At 46.2% G+C, this 27926-nt stretch overlaps 2 protein-coding genes across 9 annotated transcripts in view; both read left to right on the plus strand.

Annotated features, from left to right (window-relative positions):
• FRMD4B (FERM domain containing 4B) overlaps positions 1 to 11785 on the plus strand; it is a 132410-nt gene extending 120625 nt beyond the window's left edge. For all 8 annotated transcript variants that reach the window (XM_064724094.1, XM_064724090.1, XM_064724095.1 and 5 more), the window contains 7 exons: positions 514 to 742; positions 3316 to 3372; positions 4799 to 4946; positions 6377 to 6502; positions 7599 to 8404; positions 8960 to 9092; positions 10070 to 11785. In XM_064724094.1, coding sequence (XP_064580164.1) covers positions 514 to 742; positions 3316 to 3372; positions 4799 to 4946; positions 6377 to 6502; positions 7599 to 8404; positions 8960 to 9092; positions 10070 to 10190 — 1620 coding nt within the window. In that variant the 3' untranslated portion in view covers positions 10191 to 11785. The remainder of the gene's footprint in view (positions 1 to 513; positions 743 to 3315; positions 3373 to 4798; positions 4947 to 6376; positions 6503 to 7598; positions 8405 to 8959; positions 9093 to 10069) is intronic.
• A 2219-nt stretch (positions 11786 to 14004) lies between these two features.
• Positions 14005 to 27357, plus strand: LMOD3 (leiomodin 3). The gene is made up of 4 exons (XM_064724050.1): positions 14005 to 14119; positions 21439 to 21766; positions 23575 to 24966; positions 27076 to 27357. The coding sequence occupies exons 2-4, from the start codon at positions 21470 to 21472 to the stop codon at positions 27100 to 27102; spliced, it is 1716 nt and encodes a 571-aa protein (XP_064580120.1). The 5' UTR covers positions 14005 to 14119; positions 21439 to 21469; the 3' UTR covers positions 27103 to 27357.
• Positions 27358 to 27926: the final 569 nt, after the last annotated feature.

Raw genomic sequence — 27926 nt, forward strand, 5'->3', positions numbered from 1 at the left:
TGTGGACTGCTTAAATGCTATTAAACCAAAATCCTGCTGACCAGATTTAATAACCTGTTGCTTAGCACTTCTGCAGTGCCTTTCATCTGAGCTTCTCAAAGTAGTTTACAAACAATTAATTAAAGCCTGAAACTCCCTCTTACGTAGGTATGGTGATACCAATTTCCATTTTTGTATTGTCTGAAGTAGGGAGAGATTTTGAGTGATGTTTTCAGGGTTGGACTCATAGCAGGAGGTTTAGCAGCCTAAACCTGAATTTAAGAGTATGTGTTATGTCACCTGGGCTTCAGAACTTTGGACCTTGGCCAAGAGATCTCAAAACTGTACTCTAGTCAGAAATAAGATCTAAGATTTTCATATGCTGAGATTGTCTTGTGTATAAACTTTGCTATTTCTGCATTTTGTGCTCAAAATTTCACTTCATCACCACAAAGATAGATCTTTATATTAATGACTTTCATTGATCATTTCTCTGTGGAGTACAAGCAAATAACTTCTCTCATGAATTTGCAGGATCCTACTTTGCAGGACTTGGAGAGCAATTTTATCATACACCAAAAGCTGGTGGAAGCTGCAAAGAAACTTGCCAGCGAGCCAGACCTCTGCAAAAACGTGAAGAAGAAAAGAAAGCAAGAGTATGCTGATGCTGTAAAAAAGCTGCAAGAGATAGAAAACTCCATAAATGAATACAGAATCAAGTGTGGCAAAAAACCAACCCAGAAGTCAACTCTGGCGCTACCAGGTGAGAGAATTCCTCAAGTTCTGATGCAAACAGGAGGGGAAAAGAGCAATTTGGCTTACTTAGAAACTTTGTGTACGTTTTTTCTGTATGGTTTTTATCTTCTCCAAGGCAGTTAAATAAGAAAAAGGAGATGAAACTGCTGCATCTGATAGGTTCAGTGCACTGGTGTAGGCTGGGGGCAGAGTGGCCACAGTTTTAGGAGCAAGCACAGCTATGGGCTGAAGGTGCTGTGCACAGAAAGGCTCCAGCAGCACCTTGGGTGAAGCTTTTCTGATGCCTGAATTCCTGGTGGGATGAGTGCAGTTGTGCATCTGAGATGCCACATGGAACATCTCTGCCATCCCTCCTGTGGTGCTGCAGTTCCAGCAGAACCAGAGCAGGCAGGGTTCTCTGCAGGATGGAGGACATTGCTTCTTGATTCAAAATTCCTCCTTTCCCAGAAAACTTCAGGAGTTTATGAATGCAGTTAGTAGCAAACAGGTTTTTTTACTAAACCCAGTTGCCACTGATGAGCACAGCAAAAGCAGATACTCCTGGCCCCTCCATTCTTAGTGTGTTTCTCCTAAGGGAAGTGAGATTCTTGCTGCTTTGTTGATAATGTATGAAAACCTGTTGGTATCCAAGCCAGTTGAAGGAGTTTTGGATCCTTACCCCTGACACACCACGGCATCACTGGGCTATCCATCATCACAAATGATTATTCTGAAAGGCTGATAATCAGCATTTAATGTGGCCCAGCTTGTTCCTGATTGACAGAGGGGAGGGAGACATCTGTTTTTCCAGTCCCTTGCTCACCAGTGTGGATACTGATTGTGGAAGGTCCTGTATTTCCTGGGGCACCTGGTGTGTGGCAATGACCAGGAAGGCTGGTGAGCAGAGATCCATCCATCCATTGTTGTTGTTGGGTGCCACTGTTGTTGTTGGCAGTGTTTTCCTCTGTTGTCCAAGCCAGCAATAAGCACTGCATTCCCTTCCAGTGCCAGGCTCTCAGCCTGCAGTGTGTGTTTGTTTACCTGGAGCAGAGCTGTGCCCTGCTCAATAATTGATTTTTATGTGTAACCTTGTCACCGTCACCAGCAGTGCTCTCGAGCTCCAGGTCTGGGTTTCAGGAGGCTCAGCAGTGATGAGTCACTCGAGTCTGTGAGTTCGGGGAATTACTTGTTGGAAGCAATATGTTAAACAGTCCCACTGATTTATTGAACCAAGCCATAGCCGTTTCCAGCCCCAAGGGATAGGAGGTGAAGGACATACTGGACTGCTTTCCGTGTTCCACTTTCTCTTCCTTTTCCTCCCTCTCTAGCCCAGAGTTTCTTCCTCCTTTGCAGGGAGTTTCACAGACCTGGGATTTCAATTCAGATATGTCACCATGTCTGAGTATGTCAGCACTGCACACCCCCCTGAGCCCAGCCCTGTAGCTTTAGGCTGGCTTTTTTCTTTCCCTCAGCAGCCTTTGTTCCTCCCCACTCTGGGCCCAGTTCCTTGTTTTACCACCCTGTGGTCAAACCCACATTAATCAGCTCCCCTGGAGCTGTTTCCCAGTGTCAGGTTGCAAGCAGAGCTGCAGCCCATCCTCGGTGGTCTGACAATCCCCCCAGGGCAGGGGCCAGTGCTGGTTTTTGCTGTTTTTGAGCAGCTGCTCTCTTTGCTGCATTCTTGTAACCAGAGCTTTGCTGGCAGCAAGCTGTGACAGCAGCAGCAGTGCACATTGCACTGGGGGCACAGGCAGGTGTCATGCACAAAGTGGCTGCCACTCTCATTTTTTATTGCTTCCTTTCTCCCATGCTTGAAGATTCATGGAGATTTTGTGCCATATCTTGTCAGAACCAGCCTAGGGATTGAGCTGTCCATGGGTTAATTATCTCTAGTTCAGCCTCATTTCTCTGCTGCTGGTGGTCTGCTCCAAACCTGAGTGAGGACAGGCTGCTTCTCATTGTGTAGCATCAAGGTGAGACAGGTACAGTCAAGCGCTGTGAATAAACAACAAAATGTAAAAAAAACCAAAAAATTAGTACGCCCATGCAACAGTTCCTGTTTTCTGTGTTGCTGGAATTTGCAATACCTTGATAGAAATCAGTGGAACTACTCTGGATTGATCTTATTTTAATTGAAACAGGATCTGTGTGCTGATGAAACACTCAAAAGTGAGTGCCAAATTTTAAAAGGCTTTTTTGTACCTACCTGGTGGGGTTTCAGGTGTACCTAGAGGAGATTAGCTGCTAACAGCCAAGATCTGCATGTCTGTGTAGGCTCCTGACTCCTACTGAAGCACCAAAACACCCTGTGAGATCTGTTGGAAGTGGGGTGGAAAACACCTTTGTAAATCTTGGCCTGATTCCTGCTGCAGATTAAAAAAAGAAAAAAAAAATCTCCTTTGATAATTACCTGGGTCGCTTGCTGAACTGCAGTGAGCACACACAGTGATGATGCACCAGGACTGTCTTTAGGCTAAAGAGTAAGGATTGCAGTGTTACAAGTATCAGCTGGCTCTGAAACTCTAGAAAATAAACTGTATTAAGTTGTTTGTAAGTTGATGTTGGCTCTTTTATGCTTAAAGTGTTTGTTTTTATTCACAGATGACATAATTCCATCCGAGAGCAGCTCCCTGTCAGACACAACCACCTATGATGATGGTATGATGCTTATCCTTTTTTTTTCCCCAAGAAGTTTGTCAATTCAGAGATGTTTCTTTGACTTCATGTCCTTTAGCATGTCCCATCCCTGGGAATGTTCAAGGCCAGGCTGGACAGGACTTTGAGCAAAACCTTTTAGAGGAAGGTGTCCCTGCCCATGACAGGGAGTTGGAATGAAACTCCCTGTCCCTTCCAGTCATTATATTATTTTCTAATTTTGATGGCTTTTGATGATAAATTACTTTATAGCAGAGGAAAAAATAGCTACTCAGGAATGTCCTTCCTCTTAATGGGTTAGTTTCTGAAGGGTTCTGCTCTGTGAGCTGGCCTGAGTCATCTTCAGAGAAGGAAGTTGGTTTTAACATGACCAACCTGCAAGCTGAGGACACTGTGAGTGTCAAATCTGTTGTCCCTAGGGCCTGGCCTAGAACTGAAGGACTTACAAATTGGGAGAATTAGCCCAGCCCTTCTGCCCTCACAGCCACCATAAAACTTAGAGAAAGGTGCAATAGTCACAGATACTAACGCTCTATTTACGTTTATCTGCTCCCTGGTGAGCTTGCATCTTGCATGGGTTGGTGTTTGCTCAGCTTACTCATTTCACACACACACCCACAGACACACTCACACCCTGTTCCACAAGGTGGAAAGGACTTGGCCTGCCTCTCCCTTAAACTGGATAATCATCATTTGGGGACAAACATTATCTAAATTATTACTCACTTTTCGGTTTGGGCCTGATTCTGATCTCACTTTGTCCCAGTTTTAGACTTGTACAAACCAGGTGGTGCCATAAAATGAATTTACACCTGATTCCTGCTTGTACAAGTAGAAGTGCAGCCAGGCTTGTGAAGGTGTTCTCTGTGGTGCTGGTCCTGCATTTATATGTATTAGTTGGAGTTTCCTGTTGGCTCTGTCGGGACCTGGTTGTGCCCTAAGCAAAGTGAGAACAAGGATCAAACCAGCACCTTCCCAATTGCCTTCAGCCAAATGTGTCTGTCAGTTCCCTTTGCTCATTCAGTCGCTTTTGAAGTCAGTCTCTTTCAGGTTGTGTTTCAAAACTAATTCTTAAAATGTCATTTTCAAGAGCTGGAAGCTGAGGGAGAGGAACTGGCCTTTGCAGAGGCTGAGCTTGTCTGCTTGGCTCTGGGAAGGATTGCTCTGCAAACAGATGTTTTCCCATTCTGTGATCTGGCACAGCCCCAAGCTGGGTGTAGTCCCAGTGCTGCTGGGATCTGTAGGAGCCTCCACAATGTCCTGTCTGTGTGCAGAGAGCTCAGTGCAGGCAGGAAATCTCTTCTAGACCCACAGCTCCTGTCATTGTCTCTGCACTGCAAAGTGCTTCTCCTTAGGGGCCACAGATTTGCACACAGGGCAGAAATATCAGGGATTTTGCTCTAACAGAGTGCCTATTCCTTTCCAACAGTCAGTGAATCCCTTCCTGCAGCAGCACAGAGACCCAGCTCTGCACAGCTTTCTCCAAGGCTTCCCCCACCAAAGTCCCTTGGCGTGGAGAGAATTCACCTCAGGAAGTCATCCATAAACGAGCAGCTCTTGGAAAGCAGACACTCCAGGTAGGCAAATCTCACTGCTGCTGCGCTCTGCACCTGCTGCCATGAGCTGCTCCTGTCCCTGCTGAGCATCCCAGCAGAGCCCACTGCTCCTTGCTCCTCTGGGATTACAGGGTTTGGAGATGGGAGCTGAAGTTTCAAATTGAGCTCCCCAAAATGTGCATAAGCAGTTGACACAGTATCTCACACCAAAGAGTACTATAATTTTTGTGAAGAGGTTTGAGATGGGTGAGAAATATAATAGCAAGGGCTGCATTTAAGGAGTTGCTGGTGCTGTCATTCTTTGTGTCAGTTTCTGGGGTTTTTTCAGTGTTCATTTAACAACTTGTCATTTTCCTGATGGCTGTGCTTAGTGGATTCAGACAGCACCAAACCCTCCCCATCCCTCCTGATGGTATCAGTGTTTCAGCAGGTACATTATCAGAGCAGACATCATTCATGTGAGGCCTGATGGAGAATTCTCTGTTTATAAGCAGAGTTACCGGAATTCAGACAGCTCCCATCATTGGTGTCAGCTGTGTCTCCAGCCTAAATCTATGGGATTTGAGCACTTTATTAGCTAGAACAGCTCCATGGAGCACATCAAGAGCAGTAGGTTAGCAGGTGATTGTGTGATCATGTGAGATCTGGTGCATACAGCTGTACCCAGTGTAGGGATTCCTACTGATCCTGAGATTTCTTGGACCGTCTTGGGTGAACAGGCTGTTGAAGAGACAATTAAAAATGTTTTAGAGTTTTGAGCAATGCCATGTCTTGCTTTTTTTCTCATCTGTCCCTCAAGACTGGCAGAACACTCCTCTGCATGAAGTTCAGAAGTCAAATTATAGCCATATATACCCATGTGCTTCATTTGAAAGCCTCATTTTTTTGCTGCTCTGTTACCTGCTCTGTCTCTCCTCTGTGGTTCTCTCCTTTGGCAGCAGCTTGTCCTGCTGCTGATCCTGTGAACACCTCCCTTTAACCACAGGAAGGGATTACATTTTTCTTCCTATTTACCAACTCTCTTTGTCACACATCCACTTACGTTTGTTTCACTGTCACTGTAGGACACGAACACAAGCTCACACTGCTGCTCTCAAGGTGAAGAAGAAAAGGGAAGTTTATTTTCTAACTCCAACATTTACAGTTTTCCACAAGTGACAGTGGATTGGAGGTGACAGTGCCCACCTCTCCAATGACACTGGACAAACCAACAGTCCATCAGATTTCTCCTCCTCCATAAAAGAATGCAGAACAATGAGCTATTTACAGAAAGTGCGTGAGAAAGTTCGTTACAAGAACATCAACATCAGAAGGCTTAGAAAAACTTAAAAAAATCAGGGCGACATTCCACCCTTCCTTTTGCTTCTCCAAGACCTCAGGTGCCTGTAGTGGGTGTGCTGTGACTTGTGGGGGGATGTTTAACCTCACTGTGTGTGTCCCCTTTGCTGCAGGGACACGCTCTCGACGCACAGCAGCCCGTTCCGCGCGCTGGAGCGGCCGGCGCCGCCGCAGGGCGGCAGGAGCATGCCCACCACCCCCGTGCTGACCCGCAACGCCTACAGCAGCAGCCACCTGCAGTAAGGAACCTCTGCTTTGGGTGCCACACCTGGCTGGGGAGGCACAGGAGTGAAAGCAAACGGTGTTAAGAGGGCAGAGGGTTGATGGCTGGGCGGTTTTGCCACGGCGGGGTATCTGTGTTTCAGCAGGTGCTTTGTCAGAGCTGATATAATTCATGTGAGGCCTGATGGAGAGTTCTCTGTTTACAAGCAGAGTTACTGGGATTCAGACAGCTCCCATCGTTAGTGTCAGCTGTGTGTCCATCCCAAATCTATGGGATTTGAGCACTTTATGAGCTATAACAGCTCCCTGGAGTACATCAAGAGCAGTAGGTTTGCAGATGATTGTGTGGTCATGTCGTGTGTGATCATGTCAGATCTGGTGCTAGCAGCTGTACCCAGTGTAAGGATTCCCACTGCTTTCTGAATGTTGGGTGGAGGTATTACTGTGGGAAGCCAGTCCATGGTGGAGAAGGAGAGATGCTAAGCATCTCTCAGAATGTTATCAAGAGCTCAAGGTGTGTTTGGTGGGGTAATGCAGCCTTGAGAGGCAGATCCAAAGGAAACCCATCTTTGCATGTTGTGCTCCAAGCTTGTTACTTGTCTAAGCTATTCCTTTTATAAAGGAATGGAGATGGAGAGTTCTGATGTTTACCTTATGTTTACTGATGAAGAGTTCTCTGTTTACAAGCAGAGCTACTGGGATTCAGACAGCTTCCATTATCAGTGTTGGCTGTGTGTATCTATGGCATTTGGACACTTTGAGCTAGAACAGCTCCATGGAGCACATCAATAGCAGCAGGTTTGCAGGTGATTGAGGGAGCCCTCCCGTAAATCATTACCAAATGTGTGTTTGTGACCTTAGCTCAGTGTGTCCCTGTCACAGATTAACCTTGCTCAGCCTGACAGATTATTATAAGGCAGATCTCCTGCTGTTGCAGCCAATACAAAATTCAGCCAAACTGAGTTCTGTGCATTGCAAATACTCTGTGTGGAAACATAAGGCTGGATTTGCGTTGTGCTTGGGCTGGGGAGGCAGCTGACCTGTCCTTGCATGCTCTGAGTGTTTATTTGTGTGAGACTTGCCTTTAACCAGCCAACATCTGCGTTGTTGCAGGCCAGATGTTTCCCCGCGCCACTGCCGGCAGCGCAGCGGGAGCCTGGAGTCCCAGACCCACCTGCTGTCCGAGGCTCCCGCTGACAAGCCCGCCTTCTCGCTCTGCAAGTCCCAGCGGAGCAGCAGCACAGAGATCCTGGACGACGGATCATCCTACACCAGCCAGTCCAGTGCAGAGTATTACTGCGTGACACCCACTCCCAACCCCTATTACACCACCCAGACCCTCGACAACAGGACCAGGGGCCGGAGGCGCTCCAAGAAACACAACATTTCCGCCGCGAGTTCGGGGAGCATGCCGAACCTGGCGCACAAGGACGCCCGCAGCGCTGTCTTCCACAAAAACCAGGAGCAGCCTTCCTCTAATTACTACATTCCTGGGTACTCCCCTTACACTGAGCCTGACGTTTATTACAACGGGGGGTACGTTTATGAGAGTGACACGGAGGGGCAGTACAGCGTGAACCCCTCGTACCGCTCCTCGGCGCACTACGGCTACGAGCGGTACCGGGAATTCCGCTCCTACCACGAGGACGAGGTGGACAGAGTCCCACACAACCCCTACGCCACCCTCAGGCTCCCCAGGAAGCAGGTGGCTAAAACGGAGCACATAACCAAAAACATTCACAAGGCCTTAGTAGCAGAGCATCTCCGGGGCTGGTACCAGCGTGCCTCCAGCCAGAAGGAGCAGGGTCACGGCCTGCAGGCGGGCTTTGAGTCTGACCGAGGGTCTCAGAGGAGTTTGGGCTTTGCTGCTCTGCAGACGCCGTGCTCACCCAGCAGTCGGGTGTCATCTTTCTCTTCGGGTAAGGTCTGATTTCATCTGTGCCCAGTGGTTTTGTAAGTCCCTGCTGTGCTGTCAGCTCTGCCCCATCACTGCCTCGGAGTCAGCAGAGCTCTGTCCTGAAAGGTGCATGAGGAGCCAAGTAGGATCTTGTTCTGTTCTTGGATGGAAAGTCTTGCTTGTTATCTTCTCCTAAGGGTAAATCAGCCTTTTGCTCTTTGTGCAAGCACAGTAACCCAGAGAAGGACAAAGAGCATTTGAGTTTCAAACAGGTATTTTTAGCAACTAGAAGCAGTGTACAAAGCTTCATGCCATGTAAATGCAGTGGCTGTGATGGCTTCCAAAATAAAGCCTAGTGAGCATCACTGAATGTGTCAGCAAGCACTTTAAGAGCTCCAGAATACCACCTTTACAGGTCTTGTAAATCATATTTTGTGTTTGCATTGTCTGCCTGTGTCCTGCAAAACCCCATACAGATCATTGATGAGATTTGTTTGCCTCAGCTGATTTAGCTAAAGAAAGGTGTAATTTGTTCTAAGAAAGGTATAATTTGTTGTAATCCTTTTTTTAATTCCAGCATCTTCTACAAACACTGCTGGGAACTGGAGAACCCCCGTTGCACTGGGACTTTCAGACTACGATACGTTGTCTCATTCCTCCTACGCCAGCTGTTACGGGAATGTTTATGGCAACCTTCCTTTGCAGAGCAGGTGAGTGGAATACCTGAAGATTTTCCTGCCCTTCCTCCTGCATGTCACTGCCTCTTAAATCTGAGCAAATCAGCTTGATTTCAAAGAGCCAGGATGAAGGGTATTTAGAAAATTGGTGTTGTGAGGGCAGTTTTGTGTTTGGATTTGTCGCCCCGCACTGCAGAGCACTTGGCTGTGAGGACAGAAAGCTCCTGCCCTGGGGAATGGCTCTGCCCCCACAAATGCCATCACATTGAAATGCACTTATGCTCAGTGTAATAAGTACCCCACGTGTGCCTCCTGCTTTGTGGGTTGCAGTTTGTGCTTGCTGCCAGACCGACTTGTGTGAAAATACTGAATTTTTAATTCTGTTTGTTTTAAAATAAATGAAAGTGTAAGGGAATACATAAAAGCTGCTGCTAGATCTTTTTTTTCTAAGCTAAGTGCTATGGGCTGTTTTACTGAAGTGATTTAAAATATCTATGGCAACAGTGTTTAAAAATACTGTTTCTACTAATTTTTTAATTTCTCATAATTGAGCTTTGAAAATTCTGCTTGTATTAGCAGCTTTATCTAAATGAGGTTCATTAGCTATTAATTTTCCACATTCTTAATCACTTGTCTGATTGTTCATCTGCTTTATTTTCTACTTTAATGTGATTATGGCAAACAAGCAATCAGTACACCCAACAGCCTTGACAGAGCTCAAGGCAGGTTGGATGGGGCTTGGAGCAATGTGGTGTAGTGGAAGGTGTCCCTGCCCAGGGCAGGGATGTTGGAACAAGGTGAGCTTTAAAATCCCTCCAAGCCAAACCAGTCTGTGATACTATGACAGTTTGGAGCAGTTGGGATTACTCTGGCAGACAGCTTTACTGATTACAGCACAAAAATGAGTTTGTGCTTGGAGGCAAACTCAAAATATCCAGCATCGCTCTGAGCCCAAGGGAGGTGCATGGGGAGGACCCTCGGCTGACGCTGGTGCCCTGTCTGTGTTGCAGGACCTACGTGGAGCCGAGCCAGCTGGGAGGGGACGAGGAGGATGGCCTGGAGGCAGAGCTGCCCAGCAGTGAGCAGAGGCTGTTCTGGCACGAGGACTCCAAGCCCGGGACGCTGGTGTAGCCCCCGTGCAGCCCCTCACTCACTCCCTCCCTCCCTCTACCCCCGCGTGCCTTGCACAGAACGCCGCACCCGGCCTCGGGTGGAACTTTGCAAAAGGAACAAAAAGAGGAAGCAGAGGCTGTTTGTCCTGCTGGGAAAGGTGGAATTCAGCATTCAGAGGGACTGTAGCAAACTGACAAAGTCTTACCACGAATGGCGTCTCTTTGTGAATCCGTACAGCCCAGGGCAAGCCACAGTTCATCTACGAGCAGCTGCAGCACTTGGTTGAAGTATTTATATTTAGCAAGCACTTTTTGGGAAGATTGGAAGGTGTTGAAGGCAAACCTCAGAGAAAAAAAATAAAAATGTGAAAAGGAGACTCTTATGGAAAAACCGGGATTTATAAGAGCACAAGTCTGATGTCTGAAAGAAGAAGAAAAAATGAAAATTTATTCTGCCATGGCTTATGAGGACCTGGAAGAGGTTTCATAGGCTTATGAAGGATAGATGTGTGTGTGTGAGTGAGGCAAAGGGTGACTGAATCAGTATTGGAACATTACTTGAAGGAAGGCTGGAGTTTTTTTATTATGGAGGTTTGAATGAGTCTGTCTAGTTTTTGGGGTGTTGTTAAGAGTGTTTGTTAGCACCACAAGCAAGTTCTGGAAAGAAAAAAAATTTGCTGACGCATACATCGTGTAAAACTAATAGCTAGTTGTGGATTTGGAAACAGAAGCAGTGAACTTTGAATTCTCTTTTCCATGATAAAACATAATTAATTATGGCCCATTTAATGACCTTTCCATGGTACAGCCTCACTGTGTGGAGGAGTAGGCAAATTTTCACCGTGGCTGCACAGTGACCCCTGTTCAGTGGTGACAATGACAGGTTGCTGTGCCACAGTGGGTCAAGCATCTGCAGTGGGGAGCCCCAGGAACGATTTGGTAGCAGTGGCCAGTGTTCTAAGGTGGATGCAAACACAAACAGCCAAGTGGGTGCCTTAAAATGAGGGGCATTAGGATTGTACCAGGAGTCACCTGAACTGCCAGGTGCGTTGCAGAGTCACTGAGTGGCAGAACAGAACCTTTTCACAGAACCATTTGTGTAGGAAAAAAACACATGACTGCAGTCTGGATTTAAGAGGGATAAACCTACCTCAGGTCATCCATCTGTAGGAACAAACTGGCACGGGGTTATCCTGCCTGATTCCTGATGACTCGTCTGCATATGGTAAAATCTCTCTCGTTTCTCAGCTGTACTGTGCTTCAGGATTCCAGAAATGGTGCTCTTTTGTTCTTTTATACAGAAGATTAGTTACTCCTTGTTCATATTGTGAATAGAAAGGTTTCTGATAAACTTTTTTGACCTTTTTTACCAGTATTCCAGAGCATGTAATATATACAGAAGGACACACTTGTTAAGCTGGTACTTAGTTGTTTGTATTATTAGAGTCGCAATTTGGAATTAAACGAACAAAAACAAAATAAAAAATAACTTATTTCCTTGGTTTTGCATATTTGTATAGCCTTCTAGAAATGCGAGAGCTCTTTTTGCTTATTCTTTTACTACTCCTGAATTTTTTAGACCTATTATTTTGTATAGGTCAATAAACTGAAAAGTGTGCTACCAAAACCACTTCAGCATTCCTCCTGTTTCTCCTTGAGTGCTTGGGAATGTGCAGTGTGTGTTATTGCAGGGCTTTGAAGCAAATCACCGTGGTCTGATGTCTTTTGGCCGGTGGTGTTGGCTGGGCTGCAGAGGGTCAGTGGTCTCATCTGAAGGAAGGCTGGCCCCAGGCAGGTCAGAGATCCCAAAACATCAGAATATCAGGTCAGAATTTCTGCTTCTCTGTCAGCTGTACTGAGGAAGCCAAGCTGGGCTCTGTCAGCATCCCTCCAGTGATACAGACACAGAGGTGTCCTTGTGTTGTTGAAAATGCTTTTCACTCATCTCTCCTTGCACTTAGGAATTGCCACAGCCTTTCCCATTTGGAACGTGGCTTTTAGGGTTTGGGTTGCTCACCTGCTGGGTCCTGTTTGGAGTTTGTGCCCGCTGAGACACCCCCTGTCTGTAAGAGTGACTTGGGTTTCAGATGTACAACTGCTTCTGCAGCCTGGGCACCCAGTAGCTGAGGTTATTCAGTTTTACTCTCTTCAGAGTTGTCATTACCTACTTTTTGAGGTGTCCATAAATTTCACAACCACCACTGAATGTTATTCTTTGTTCCAGGTTGCTGGTGAAAATAGGTGTTTTAAAAAACCTGCAGGTGTGCCCATTAAAATTACCCCCATGATGCTGTACTTTTGCATTTCTCCAAGCAGCATGTGAGGTTTGTCTGCTGGCAAGTTCTTCATGCCCTGACTGCTCCCTGCTGCTACAAACCACAGTGCTTGGAGCAGGAAGCTGAGTGGTCCCAAGTCTCCAGTTCCTTACCCAGAGCTCATGGAATCGGCACTATCAAAGCCTTTCCTGCAAAAAGGAAATGAGATGTGTAACAAGGCTTGTTCCCCGTTTAAAGCTTTGTTTGCAATCTTTTGTTTTAATGCTGCACCCACAGAGTTCTGTGTTGGTTTTTCTGACAGCTTTCAGGATTTAGCTCAGCCCAGCACATCCGTGTTGGCACAGCCCTGGCACTCAGCCTGGCTTGCTGGGACAGCACCAGGGTGATTTTGGGTGCAGTTGTTGAGAAGATGGGGATTTGAGGTGGGTTTGGGTTGAGCTCAGAGCCTGGTTGCAGTTTCCAGTTAGCAAGAGCCGAGCAGAGGAGCTGGAAATGGAACAGGGGTGGTGGAGCTGTGGCTCTCAAGCCCCTCTTGTCATTCTCCACATGCCTGGCTTTACAAGGGCTTTGTTTTTAGGAACTTCTGTGACGGGTGGAAACACAAAGTGAAGAAGGAGGCCCAGAAGAAGAGAATAAGAATATCCAGCTTTTCTCAGGTGTTGCTTAGGGTCAGTCTTGGGTGGCACAGGGAGAGAAAGGGAGACCACGATGTCTCTGTGGCATCTCCTGCCTATCAGGGGAGCTGCTGCTGCACCCAGTTGTTCCCCAGGACTTTTAACTTTGGCCTTGGCAGATTCCCAGCTTGCTTTGTTGCATTTCTGGAGTGATCTTTTGATGCAGGTGTACAACTGTTCACAGAAACAACTGCAGCTGAAAAGGTCATAAAGACATACTTGTAATCATGATCTTATTTGTTCACAGCTGAAATACAAATTGCCTGTGCTTTGTTTGAATTCCGATCTCATCTGTGTGGAGCTGTTTAACCACAGCCTGCCTCTCCAGGATAACTGAGGACATCTAGTGCCTGACAGCAGAGTTGGAGAGAGGAGCAGTCCTGCCTCTTGTGCTCCTCTGGAATCCTCCCTCACCCTTCCAGTGTGAAGAAATATCAGAAATTCTTATTTGGTAATATCAGAACAAAGCCAGGAGGTGAACAAGGTGAAACACCAGACCCACAGGGTTTGATTTTACAAACATCTTTCTCTTCAGAAGGTAGATGCTGCTGATGGGAGTGTGGAGGGGAAATAAAACCCCACTTAAATCTGTGTGTAATGGAGTGCTTTGGAGTGCTTTGAGTTAAAAAGAAGACCCACTCCTTGCCAGGAATCCTTAAAAAGGAATTTGGGCACTAGGCTAAAACAAGCCATGCCTGATATTTTTAATTACTGTCTGCTGCTTCTCTGCTGTTTTGAACAAAAACACTGAGATAAGGGAGGACAAGCACTGATGGGAGTTACCAGAGCCCTGTGGGAGGCTGGTGCTGGACATTCCTCCAGTGCAGGGACCAGGAGGGATGGGGCTCAGACCAGGAGTCCCTTCTCCAACACAGGAAATTCTTTTAACACCACTAATCTTTAAAATTCACCTGAGTATACTTATGTGAAACTTTCTGGCCAAGGTGACTCTTGCAGGTTTCTGCTGACTTCTCCTTTGTGACCTTGGACTTGCTCAAGTAAGTGTGAAGAATGCAGCAGCAATGTTTGTAGCTCCTGGGTGGGTTAAAGGCCTCCACCATGACCCAGCCCATCCCAAAACGTGTGTAGGAAATCCTGTAATCACTGAAGGTTTGCTCCATCTTCTGGGCTTTGGGATCATTGCAGGAGAGCTCCTCAGCCTGGGGAGCAGCTCCCTGTGCTTGCCTGGCACTGTCTGGATATGTTCACACTACTCCTGGGAAGGTTTCTGCATTCTACACTCTTCTTCCATCTCCTTTGTACTTTTCTGTCATATTTAATACATTTTTAAGGTATAAAACTGACAGTCTCAGCTACAGCAGGGACTCACCTGTCACAGATGTCTTTTCATGAAAATCCTTTCACTAGGATTTTTCCTGCTGAGAAGCTGAGAGGCCTCAGGAACAAAATGTAAACAATGGTTATCTGCTGCTGTGGAATGCAACAGGTGCATCTGTGTTTGGCCCAGCTTAGATGTTTGCAATTAATGGCCAACCACAGCCCAGTTAGCTTGGACTCTCTGTCCAAGACACAAACTTTTGTTATTTATTCTTTTCTATTCTTAGCTTAGCTAGCTTTCTGAGATGAAACTTTTCCTTCTGTTCTTTTTAGTATAGTTTTAATGTAATATATATATATATCATAAAATAATAAATCAAGCCTTCTGAAATATGGAATCAGATCTCCATCTCTTCCCTCATCCTGAAAACCCCTGTGAACACCGTCACACTCACCTGCTGAGTAGTGAAATCTCTTTTTTTATCATCAAAGTTTTTAACCCTGTGCTCTGCTGGAGCACATGAAGGCTGAGGTGACATTTCCTGCTTGGACAAGGGGCAGAGTGAGTTGTGGTCAGTGCTGGTGGCCCAGGAGGACACACGGCTCACAGGTCAGGGTTCCAATGACACAGAAGCAAGACTCCTGACAAGCAGCAGCTCCTTGCCATCCATCCTTGGTTAACCCTGCCTGTCCCCTGTGATGAAGGGCATCACCATAAATCCTTCAGCAGGTGCTTGGCTGCAGAGGGATGTGCTCTGCCTCCCTGGGCACCTCCTGCCCTGTTCAGCACAGCAGGGAGGAGTCTCAGTTTCTGTTGCATCATTAGAGTGCCACCAAAGAGCTGCAGATGGAGTTTGCAGCCAGCCAGGGCTCAGCTGGAGTAACTCTAGAAGAAATCCTTGCACCTGCTGCAGCCTGAGGTTAGGGCAGGACGTGCCCCATGTGTGCAGGACAAGGTGCCCACGTGGCCTTTGCAGCATCCCTGCCTGTGGGCACATCCTGGTGGCAGGAGGGCACGAGGTGTGAGGCTGGGATAGGTTTGGATGCTGTAAAAGAAAGATACACCCTATTTCGGTGTGAAGGGTGACATTGTTTCCTAGGATCATTGTGACGGTGGTCACAAGGGTTGCAGGATGAAGAGAGAGACGAGAATGTTGACCTCATGTTCAGAAGGCTTGATTTATTATTTTATTATATATATGCTACATTATAACTCTACTAAAAGAAATAGAAGGAAAAGTTCTCAGAAGGCTAGCTAAGCTAAGAATAGAAAAGAATGAATAATAAAGGAGCTCTCTCCAACTCTGTCCCAGAGAGAGCTCGATCTTTGATTGGCCATTAATTATACACATCCAACATGGGCCAATCACAGATGCACCTGTTGCATTCCACAGCAGCAGATAACCATTGTTTACATTCTTTTTTCTGAAGCCTCAGCTTCCCAGAAAGGAAAATCCTAAAGAAAATATTTTTATGAAAAAGTGTCTGTAACAGATGACTCTGTTTCTCATCTGATCTGCTTATGCTGAATTCAGTGTTTCATATAAATGTGGAGGTGATTGCTCCTTGCAAAGGTTTTGTTGTTGCTTTTTGAAGAATCCTTGACATTGTGTTATTGCAGTTCTGATTTAATAGTGCTGCCAGGCAACATTGAGAGTGAAAATAGAGATTTGGCCTAAAAGAAAGGGTATATTTTAACATTTAATTCTAGCCACTGCTTTTAGCATGAGGCTTTTGTCATTCCTAGGTTTTGGTTTTTGTGGTTTTTTTTCCCTGCAAACCCAGAGCACAGATAAATTGTGAGAATAACGGTAGAGTTAGCAGTAAATAGCTGCTGAATTGCACATGCTGTCACAGACAGGTTCTCACACAGTTCTCAAGGAGATGAATGTCTTGTCTCAAGGTCTGAGCTCGCATTTCTGATGCAAGTATTGAATCTCTGAGCCTGTTTTGCACAAAGATTTGGAATGGCAAGCCCTCTGTTAGTAGCAGTAAACATTTGGGTGAATGCCCTGTGCAGTGCCCATGGGCAGTGTGAGGTTCAGCACCGTGTGTGCCTCGTGCCCAGCCCAGCTGTGCCCATCAGACAGGAGCCAGTGCTGCCCCAGGCAGTCCCTGTGCAGGGCTCAGTGTCCCCATAACAGCCTCAGCTCTGTCCCCAAGCAAGCAAAGCCACACTGAGGCAGCTCAGACACCTTCTGGGTTTGCCCATGGGTGAGGAGCCCCAGGTAGAGCCATAGCTCAGTCCCTGAAGTCGTGGTCAGGTAACAAACATCATGAATTGCCTGCTCCCCATAAAATAACAAAATTACTCTTGGTCTCTCACAGACCTGGTTTTATTCACCACAGGCTGGTTTTCTCCTCCTTTTGGCAGCTGTTAGCACTGTGCTTTGGGAAGAAGAGGTAACAAACCACCACCCAGGGATGAAAACATTCAGGTATTTACAAGAGCTTCACCAAGGTCACATAAATCACAAGCTGGGAAAGGAAAATACCAAGTGAGCAGAAACCAGGGCTGTGTGTTTCAGCATTTTGCCCATGTTTGTGCTATAAATGACATCTGGGAGCAGAAACTCCCTCCTGTAGCCACAGAACTGCTCTGGGTAACAGAACCTGTGCAGAGCAGCCCCCCTGGCTGTGCTCCAGCCACTTCAGAATGTGGTCAGTAAAAAATGATCTGGGAAATTGCAGGGGAGGTGTGGTGCTGTTCAGTGGCAAGCAGGCCCAGAAAATCAGTCTTTGGGGGTCAGATTTGGAACAGGTTTTGGCTCTGAATGGGGCAAAGGTTTGTCCTGGGTCAGCCCAGACTGCCAGGAGCAGCTCAGTTGCCTTTTGTGTCATCTCCAGACCCCCACCAGCAACATCTCAGTGTCAACATTCATATGTGGGGCTGTCTGCTACCCCAAAACCATGGGGATTTTGATATTTTTAAATGTTTTTAAACAGTTGAAATGATTTAGAAATCCATTTGCTGATTATTTAACCCTTTTTCATACAAACCTAGACATGCACATCTGACTTGCCAATGCATTTCCCTACAGGATTGCTTTGGACAGGCTACTGTGAGTGGTCAGTGCCCTGTCCCAGGCTGAAATGTTCTGTCCTTGATTTCTGTCATGACCAAAGTCTTCTCCCTGCTCCCCTTTTCTTCCTACTCTTGTTGATGTTTTCTTTTGCTGTAATCAAGAAGGTGGATGATGACAGAGGTTGTTTTCTATTGCACAGGTACTGCAGCTGCTCTCAGATTTCTCTAAAAATGGAAACTAAAATAAATAAATAAATCACCAAGCTCTTTTTTGGGGGGGGCAAATTAGAAGCATCCAGGTCCCACTGAAACAGGAGATGCAGCTCTGCTTGTTTCTCTAGAGGCAGAGGAAATCACAAGACATCAACACAGTGATGATGGGAGAGATCATGGGAGATGATGAGGGATCTCAGCACAGGGACATGGGGCTGGTTGAGCTGGGGCAGCAGTGGAGGGCTCAGATCCCCATCCCTCTGCCCCCTCCTGCCCTGACCCAGCCTGCTGTGCCTGCTGCTTCTCACAGGGTTTGCCTTTGCAGCTCCCTGTCAAACAACTTGGGCAAATACCTCCAAAGTCAGGTGTCCTTACTCTATTTAAGCAACAAACTTAATCTGATATGTTTATATCTGGAAGAGTTTGGAGGTGTGGTGGGTGATTTTTTCCCACAGGGTGTCTCTCTATGACTGCTCCCATTGCTCAGTGGTTGTTATTGTTCAGACCCCATCATCTGACCCTTTATAATCCCTGTATTGGGTTACACTGCATTGCTGGACATGCTTGCTGTATGCTGCTGATTTTCAATTTTAGACTAAGAGTTTCTTAAAAGTAATGCAAGGTTATGTTACATGGGCACATTCCTGACTCCTTCCAGTGGCACTGGGGAATGCCATGGATTGGTAATAGAGGGGAGTGAATGTGGGGGGATTTATAACAAAAAAAAATGAAAGCAAACATTATAGAAATTGCTCTCCAATATTTGGCCACAGCATGTGGCAAGCATCAATTACCTTAAAAATAGAACAGTTTTAGGCACTTGAAACATGGGCTGCCTCCTGTCAAGGGGTGACACAGCAGTCAGGCCTTGCTGATATTCAAGTGAAGAACTTGACAACATTTTGGCTTTCAAGAGGGCTAGATTGGAATTTTTGAAGAGAATGTTTAAATGAGGAAAAAAATCAATGAGGTGAAGCAATCCTGCAGGAGAGGCTGCAGAGTTCATCCATATGTGAGTACCTGCCTTACAAACAGTGAGCAGTGAGGTAGAATGGTTCATTACCCAGGGCAGACCTCATCCTCTGTCTGAAGTGCTTTTGTTTAATGCTTGTTGGGTACCTGCTTAGTGTGAGTTTTGAGCTGCTACTACCTGTAGGAATTGCTCTGTGATTGCTGCACCATCACAAGTGGTTTTCAAACACCTGATAGAGTTCTCAGCACCCCTGTTTTCCTTCTCTTGTCTTCTGCTGGGGCTTTGAGTGCTGCTCTGGCACAGCTCTGCCCTCTGGTACCAGTGCAGCAGCTTGTTAGTCCAGGGATTCCTGAACAAGTGTCAGATTGGTGTGGAAATAGCAAGTGTCACCAGTGGAAGTGGCTTTCCTGTCTTAATGAAGGTTGAGAAATGTGTGATTGTTTTGGAAAGCTCTGAGGGGAGCACCAACAAATGTCTTTGGGAAGAAGGTGGGAGTTTAGACTTGGAAAAGTGTTTTAGACCCACTGTGAGCGTGTCCTCACCTCCAGGGTGTTGTTTGTTGCTCTAATGTGCTGTTACCAGAACACCAAACACTAATCAGTGTGTTAGGAAAGGAAGTACATCCTGGAAACATAATTTATGGAGGAGAGACCTAAAGTAGGCAAAATCTGATACCCACCTTGGAAATCTGTGGGATTAGCACCCATGTCACCAGGAGAGGTGTCACCAGGCAGCCCCTTGCTCTGCATGTGAAGGAGAAGGCATCATTCCCAGTTTAGAGTTTCCTAATGGTGGTATTGACAAGTGATATATTTCTGCTTAAGAGAAAAAGTGGTTTTCAAACACCTGATAGTGTTCTCAGTACCTCTGTTTTCCTTCTCAAGAGGAATTCATGGGTTTGACCCTGCTTAACTTGGATGATCTGATAAGACCATGGCCCAAGATGGCCTGGCTGAAGATCATGGAAACCCAAGCAGGTGGCATGGGGCTTTATTTACAGGCAAGCAATCAGCAAGTGAGAAGCAAGCACTGAACAGACAGCTTCTGGGGCCCAAACTGCATGGTTTGGGAGAGCAGCATGCAGGCTGCTGAGGAGCACTGATTTATTTGAGAACACCAGGAAACCATTTATGGGTTCTACTATGGGCAGCAATCACTGGGGGTTAGAGCTGCTGGAGCAGATAGATTGATGTGTGGGTCTGTTGTTGTGCTTGCCACTGCATAAAATAAAACAAGGGTAAGGACATCCCTGAAATACCAAAGGGGCAAATGGAGCCATTGCATTCTTGGCTTGTTTAAGTGAGAAACATTTATTATCTTTCCTTTGCCACTTATGCTGTTCCTAAATTTTTGCCCGCTTCCCTGCTGTGTAACAGCATGAATCAAATGAGGACCTTTGGATAATGGACTTTTAATAGAGGTTAACAGGGCTTAGAGCTCCATGTTTCATGTTACAAAATACGGCAAAGAGACACCATCATCACGCAGAGCCTATTTTGCTGCTGGCAGATTCCAGCAGAGCATGGTTGAGACTGTAATGAGAAATATGGTTTAAAAATTGGCAGGGCATGGTTTCAGAGCCTCTCCCCCATGGTTTTGCTCCTATGGAAGCTGCATTTGCAAGGTGAGGATTTGATTTGATACCCCTGCAAAGAAAATTTGAAATTATGAGAGGAAATCTTCCTAATCCAATGAACGGCCCAAACTGTGAGTAGCAAAATGAGCCACCCTTGCTGCTCTACTGTTACAAAGAAACCATGCACACGGTGATGCTGGAGGTTTGCTGTGTGAATTTGATATTTAATATATATCATATATGTATGTGTCATATTAAATATGATGCATAATATAAAATGTTCTGAAGAAAGAAGGAGGCACTTGGATGAATGGACACCTGAAAAAAAAATCAGTTGGGAGAGTTACATCAGGTCTACAAATATAACAAAGTAAATCTTTGTAGTTGCTTATTAACTCTGAAAAAAAAAAAAGGTAAAAATTAGGAGAAGGATGATCTGGAGATGAGCTGTCAGCCAAGAAGAGCTGATGGTGCAAATGATGCTGATGGCAGGGCCAGGCCAGTCGAGAAGCAGGCAGTGGCATTGCCCCTGGCTGGAGCAGGGATGTGCCATGGGAAATGCTGCCCTCAGCCAGCTCCAAGGGGCTGGTCCCTGTCCTTGCATGGACCTCTGTCCCCAGGCACAAGGGGCATGTTGTACCAGCTCTACCCTTCTTTTTCCACCTCAGAGGAGTTTCCCAGACCAGGATGTGAGGTCTGGGAGAGGTCACCAACAGAGGGTGGCTGCACTCACACCAAACCCCCTGTGATGGTCAGCCAGGGCTTAGGCCTGGCCAAAAGCAGTGCAGGGCCTGTGGTCTTTGGTCCTTTTGAGATAAATTGGAGATGTTATGGACTCAGAAACCTTTCTGATTCCTCTCAGAGGCCAGATTTCACCTGCCCATCTCACAGGTGCCACTGATGTCCCTTCATCCTGCTCTGGTGATTCCACCCTGAGCAGTGCAGTGTCCCAGGAATCCTCTGGAACATGTCTGTCTCCTGCCTCTCTCCGTGGGGGACACACCAGCTGCACTGAAATGTCAGAAGGGTTTGCACAGCTGACAGGTTGCTGAAAATGGAGCATCGCCATAAATTCTCTTTATCCAGCCAAGTGCAGCTTAATATAGACTCAGCTGCACGGGCTGTGCTCCGCACTGAGCCCAGGAGCTGCCACAGCTCAGGACCAAAACATGAACTGGTCATTTTAACCAGATAACTACTGCTAGCGAGGGGGGGAAAAAGAAAATCCTTTGAAATTTATCTTTCTCTTTAGGTTTAAGAACTGTTAGAGGAAGAAGGAGAGAATGAACATGTCTGAACTTGGCCAAAACTCCGACGAAGACGTGTGTCCTGAGGACATTGATGAAGATGAAATCCTGGCTAACCTGTCCCCTGAGGAGCTGAAGGAGCTGCAGAGTGAGATGGAAGTCATGGCCCCAGACCCTGAAATCCCGACTGGAATGATACAGAGGGATCAGACAGAGAAACCCCCCACAGGCAGCTTCGACCACAGGTCCCTGGTCGATTACCTGTACTGGCAGAAGGCATCCAGACGCATGCTCGAGGATGAGAGAGTTCCTGTCACCCTCCTGCCCTCTGAGGTAACAAGCAGAAATCACAAATATTTATTATGCATCAGCAGTGGGATCTGTTTTGTAGCTTTAATACCTTAACCTGCCTCTGCTTCTGTCCCTTACATAAGGTAGAGTACAAACGAATGTAGATTAATCCTAAAAGCCTCATCAGTGATAGAATCCAGCTTGGACTGATGTCAGGATTTGTAATTTTTTAATTGCTTTTCCCAAATATTTACTTAAGCTTTTTAACAGAAAAAAAATCCTAATTCTGATTAGAGTAAAGCAAATCACTGAGAAAGTGTCACAAGATCAGTTTTGGAGGATGTAACTCTAATTAGTTTGATTTTGCATATGGAAGAACACCATGTTGCTTTTCCATGGAAGATTATATTAATCATACAAATTAAATTATTAATTGACAGAATTTAATGATGTACTGGAGAAAAATCCCAAACCACTGTATTTTAACAGGGTGAAACATTAACAACCAAGCATGCAAACTCTTGAACTAGTTCAACCATACTCAATACAATGCTTAAATTTATTTGACTATCCCCATGACTTTTAAATGAAGTTAAGGTCATACTTAGATAACTTTCAGGATGAGGGCTACACTTAAAAATAGGTTAATAGAATTGAAACTTGGCCAGATGAAACACATCCATACTTGCATGTGAAGTTCACTGGAAGTGAATTTGAGGTGACTGATTTATTTTATTTTTGTTTTAAATATCAGCGGTTTGCTAATACTCACCAGTGTGGCACATCCCAGAGTTCCCAGGGCAGGTTTCATGGGCTGCCTTTGGAGACCAGGAGAAATCTGTGGGATTTTTTCTCCTGCACTCTTATGCTCAAAGAAACAATTTTGTAAACACTTCAGAGGTTAAATCTGAAACCTGGGTGTGGAGCTGGCTGCTGCATTCACAGCTGGTCCATCAATCCCCATCCCAAACTCATCCACCACCACAGCCCCAAGGGCAGAAGTGACCGGGACCATTTCACTGACTTTGGGTGCAGCCCAAGCCATGGCACTGTCCTGCCTGAAGAGTGCAAATCTCAGGGAAATAGCTTGATTTTATTAGTGCTTTATTAGCATTTCTCTGTGATGGAGCAACCGATTGCAAAAAGATGCTTGACAAAGAAAAATCTCAGCAAGGAGTGTCTCTAGACTTGGTCGATGTTTGCAGCTAATTTACTTGGATGTTAGAAGCCTCACTGCCCTTCTTTGTGCAGGGGCTGGTTTCTATCTCTGGACTCAAACTGAGCTAATGTTTTATCTTCAGTGAGGTGCTACCTTAGGTGAGATGCTCTGGGACTGCCAGGGCAGGTGGCCCTGTTGTCCCTTGTGCTGATGATTCCACAGTGGTCACAATGTGCCCTCCTCACTCCTCCTTGGGCTGAGCAAACCATCAGGAGGTCACCCTGATGTCCAGTGCTTTGTGGTGTACAAAGGAAACTCTCTTGTCAAAGAAATTATAAAGATTACACTAAATCCAGAAAGAGACACTGGATCAGAAACTCTCAACCCCCAGAAGGGTTCAAAGACCATCTTAACATATCATTAAATATGTTCAGGATTTAATTGTTAGCACTTAATTTAGTAGGCAAAGATGAGAAACTGGTTTGCAGCCTCTTTAGGAACAAGTTGTTCCAGTGTTCCCAAGCAAGCTGGTGTAGCCTGAATTTACAGCAGTGACACTTTTAAGGATTATTCACTACTGTATGGGCAAAGAGGGATCTGAATCCAGCTGCTGAGTGTTTCTTTGAGCAGAAAGTTATTGTAACTAAGATGTTTTGCAACTATTTCAGCTGTGAGGTTTTGTCTTCCTCAGAGAAGTGCTGCGGAGGAGATGGAAGGAGAGGCCAGCAGCGGCGGCGAGGTGGCTGGAGGGAGGATGCCAGGAACAGAGGAAAAAGAGAGACATTACCAAAATGAGCACGTGTCCGAGTCAAGAACACAACCTGGGGACACAAAGACAGATAGAAGTGATAAGGAGAGGGTGGTGGAGGAGGATGAGAAAGAAGACACAGAGGAGGAGGAGGAAGAGGAAGATGATGATGAGGAAGAAGAAGAAGAAGAAAATGAGACTGAATTGGAAACAAAGGAGAATTACACCAATGAGAACAGTCACATCAACCAGATAAGTCAGAAGCCAGTTACAGAACCAGGAGAAATCAAAGAAAAGCCTAAGGAAAATGAAAAGAAAATATCGAAATTGAACATCCCCCAGAAGTTAGCGCTGGATACCAGCTTCATGAAGATAAGTGCCAGGCCCTCAGGAAATCAAACCAATTTAGAGGACAGTTTGGACAAAGTCCGAAAAAACAACCCAGACGTGAAGGAGCTCAACCTGAACAACATAGAAAACGTCCCCAAGGAAATGCTGATCGATTTTGTCAACGCCATGAAAAAGAACAAGAACGTAAAAACGTTCAGCCTGGCCAACGTGGGGGCTGACGACAACGTGGCGTTCGCGCTGGCCAACATGCTGAGGGAGAACAGGAGCATCACCACCCTGAACATTGACTCCAACTTCATCTCTGGCAAAGGCATCGTGGCCATCATGCGCTGCCTGCAGTACAACGAGACGCTGACCGAGCTCCGCTTCCACAACCAGCGCGGCCTGCTGGGCCACCAGGCAGAGATGGAGATTGCCAGGCTGCTGAAAGCCAACAACACCCTCCTCAAAATGGGCTATCACTTCGAGCTGCCGGGGCCCAGGATGGTGGTGACCAACCTGCTCAGCAGGAACCTGGACAAGCAGAGGCAGAAGAGGCAGGAGGGGCAAAGGCAGCAGCAGATGAAGGAGCAGAAGGAGTTGATAGCCATGCTGGAGAATGGACTTGGGTTGCCTCCTGGGATGTGGGAGATGCTGGGGGTACCGCTGTCCCAGCTGAGGATGCAGGAGCCCCCACAAGCCCCCAAACCCCCCATCCCTGCAGCTGTGTCACTGAACAAAAGGCAGGAGAATACGAGGCCACCAGCACCCGAGAAGCCGTGCAGGGAGAAACCCATCAGCTTCAAAGTGGTCAAGCTGAAGAAAACTCAGCGCAAACCCCCCGTGCCAGAGTACGTGGAGCCTGCTGAGAAAACCAACCTCAAGGACGTCATCAAAACACTCAAACCAGTTCCCAGGAGAAGACCTCCTCCCCTGGTGGAAATAACCCCCAGAGATCAGCTCCTCAACGACATCCGCCAGAGCAACGTCGCCTATCTCAGGCCGGTACGTGCAGAGCGGTGCCTCTGAGGGGGGAAAGGCACTCACCTGCTGTGCTCTGAGCCCTGGCTGGAAATGCTGGGCTTTGGCAGGGATGGCAAATGCACCTGCACATGGCATTGTCACCCTTTTGTGTCAGGCTGCCACTCCTGGCATGCAGGTTGTTGTTTCCCAGCAGCACAGAGGTATGGCTTGCACAAGGAACTCAGCCTTGTGCATCCCTGGCTGCATCCACAGGGTAAAAGAAAAGAAATTCACCCAGGAGGAAAACAAACCCACAGAAACTCAACCTTTCTATGCTCCTAATAGTGTATTAGTTATGACAGACCCATGGTATTATGGGACTGTTATTTCAGGAGTACAACAGGTATTATTTTTCACATCAGTCTCCCACAAACCCCATGTTTCTCTCTTCAATAGCTGTGTTTTTTCTTAGCACAAGAGAGCACTTGGCGCACACTGAAATCCAGCCTGGACTCACACTCTGCAGCCCTGCTCCTGCCTGCCTCACCCAGTAACAAGGAGTGCATTATTTTAGTGGTCCTTTGCTGCTCATTCTTCCGTTTGTCCTTATATAGATCAATTGTAAAATTCTAGTGCTAACGGGAAAAAAGAAATTAGGTTCACCAGCAGGGAAGATGGAACAAGGTTGTGGGAAGAAAGTAGTGGTACTGTAGGGGATTTTATATTTGTTTTCAAGTAAAACTTTGCCACTGAAAATTGGCAATTCAATGAGATCAAGATCATCCTGACTTTAGAATGCCAGTCCAAAACTGAAAACTGCCTATTGGGTATGGTCTCACTTGGGTACCAAATTAATGGACTTCTTCTCAAAATGCTGGCCACCAGATTTAAGCTCTTGTTCTCCTGACCTGTTACATTCCCTTGCATTGATTCAAGAAATCTTAAAAGCTGGCTGATGTATTTGTAGCTTGATGCCTGTTTGTGCTGCCAAGGCTTGAGGAAGAGGACAGAAAATCCCTTGTAGTTAAAAATAGTCAAGTAGTATTTTGTAATTATCATTTCTTTCAATATTGACATTTTAATATAGCGGTCCTAATTTTTCTTCCATTTATACCTACAAAGAAATAATTATTTCCTCAGTAATTCCAGACAGAGCAGTTTGTCCTGATATTTTGGCAGGTGCAGGTTCTGCAGTGACCTCAGATTCTGGTCCAGGATTACCCTGAACATTCTGTCCCGTAGGCAAGGTTTGGGGTTCTGAGTTTCTGCTGGCCACTCCAACTTGGCTGCAGCCAAGACCTCTCCCCAGGGCATTTCTGGCCTTTCTGGGTCAGTCTAGGGTTTGCATTTTAGTTCCACATCCCAGACAAGACGACCTGCTTGTGGACAGCTCACAGATTGTGCTGGTGACAAGGCTGGTCCTTCATGGCCCTGGGAGCTGCTGCCTGCCCAGCTCTCAGGAGGCTGGGGGACAATGGAGCTCGTTCTCTGCCAGGCACAGCCCTTGTTTACACAGCAATGGTTGAGAAACTTTGGTGCTGTCATGTGCCAGGGGTGGTGCTGAACCCCAGCCATTCCCCCAAAATGATCAGGAGGATTTTATCCATGACAGCTGTGGGGTTAAAGATAGACAGATCAATTCATGGTGCATCCTAAATATGCCAGATAACAATTGCTATCCCAGCCCATGGAAAGATGAAACTGTGGACACATTCTAGGGGCTTGGGGTGGTTTGTTTTGGTGGAATGTTTGGGGATTTTTTGGGATGGCTCTGTTTTGGCCTCTGTCATCAGACACCTGGCTTGGATTTGGGGCATTAGGGTGTTATTCTGCCCATCCTCCATGATCTTGGTAACTCCTTTTTGCCTCAATTCCCTCAGCTTCATTTCTGAAATGCAGTTTTGCTGCTTGAGCTGATCTGGGTGTTTGTTCTCTCTGTGGTGAGACTCAAGGCCTTCAAACTGATTTCCTGGACCTTAAGCATTGCAAACATCCAGTGGGGCATTCCAAACAAAAGAGAGCTCCCAATCAGAGCTCCTTGGAGTTCCCAGCTGTTATATTCTAGTTTCTGGGGGTTTGTATTGGACTAAACCGGCCTGGTAAATAAGGCTGAGAAATTTCCTCCTCCTAATACTTCTTGTCCTTGTCCAGGTGCCGTTGCCAAAGCAGCTGGAGTGAGAGACCAGACTGACCTGAAGAAAACAACTTGGAATAAGGACTACTCAAGTTTTGCTTTTCAGCAGATGTTTTCTGCAGAAGCCAGGTGGTGTATTCAACTCTTTGGGAACAAAGCTTGTGATACACACTTGTGTAAGTGTGCTGAAAACGGCTGGCATGGGAAAAGTCACTGCTAAGTGTTTCCATCAGGTATCAAACAATCCCGCTGCCATCTGTCTGCCAAGTGGATCTGAGGCTTCAGATTGTTGTGGGAGTATTTTCTCAGAGGCATCAATAACCTTGTCTTTCTAGTTTGTCAGCAAACTATTTTGCTTCCACGTTGTCCTTCTGCTGCCAGATTCTGCAGGAACACGCTGTGCTTTATCTTATCTTTCTTTTCACACACATGCTACTTTATTACTCTCTTGTCCATGAGAAATGTATTTGGTTTCTATGTATACAGCTTCATTTTTTAGGCTAAGGAAACAGAAATGAAATAAAGCTCTCTCTGTAAGAAGTGTGCAGCACTTCCATTGCTAAAAAGCACTCACAGAACAATTGCTCTGGTACAGCAAACACCTTCCAAGCTCCTTCTATTTCAGAACAATGTCTAGTGGGTATTTACCTCATCAGCATTTAAAAGATGATGCCATGCTCTGCTTGAGAAATGTGATGTTCATTCCCTGTGATTCACCATGGTCTTACTGTAATCCTTAATTGCAGCCACCTTGGAGAGCACTGAAATTCCATTTTAGGTCTCTCTCCACACTGCTTTTGTGGCAGGAGGATGAGCCTCACCACTATTCCAGGGGGTTAGGGAACTCCTAATTCCTCCTAGTATGATG

Source organism: Zonotrichia leucophrys, chromosome 12 (assembly GCF_028769735.1).
Source record: "Zonotrichia leucophrys gambelii isolate GWCS_2022_RI chromosome 12, RI_Zleu_2.0, whole genome shotgun sequence".
In the NCBI taxonomy this organism is placed as follows: Eukaryota; Metazoa; Chordata; class Aves; order Passeriformes; family Passerellidae; genus Zonotrichia; species Zonotrichia leucophrys.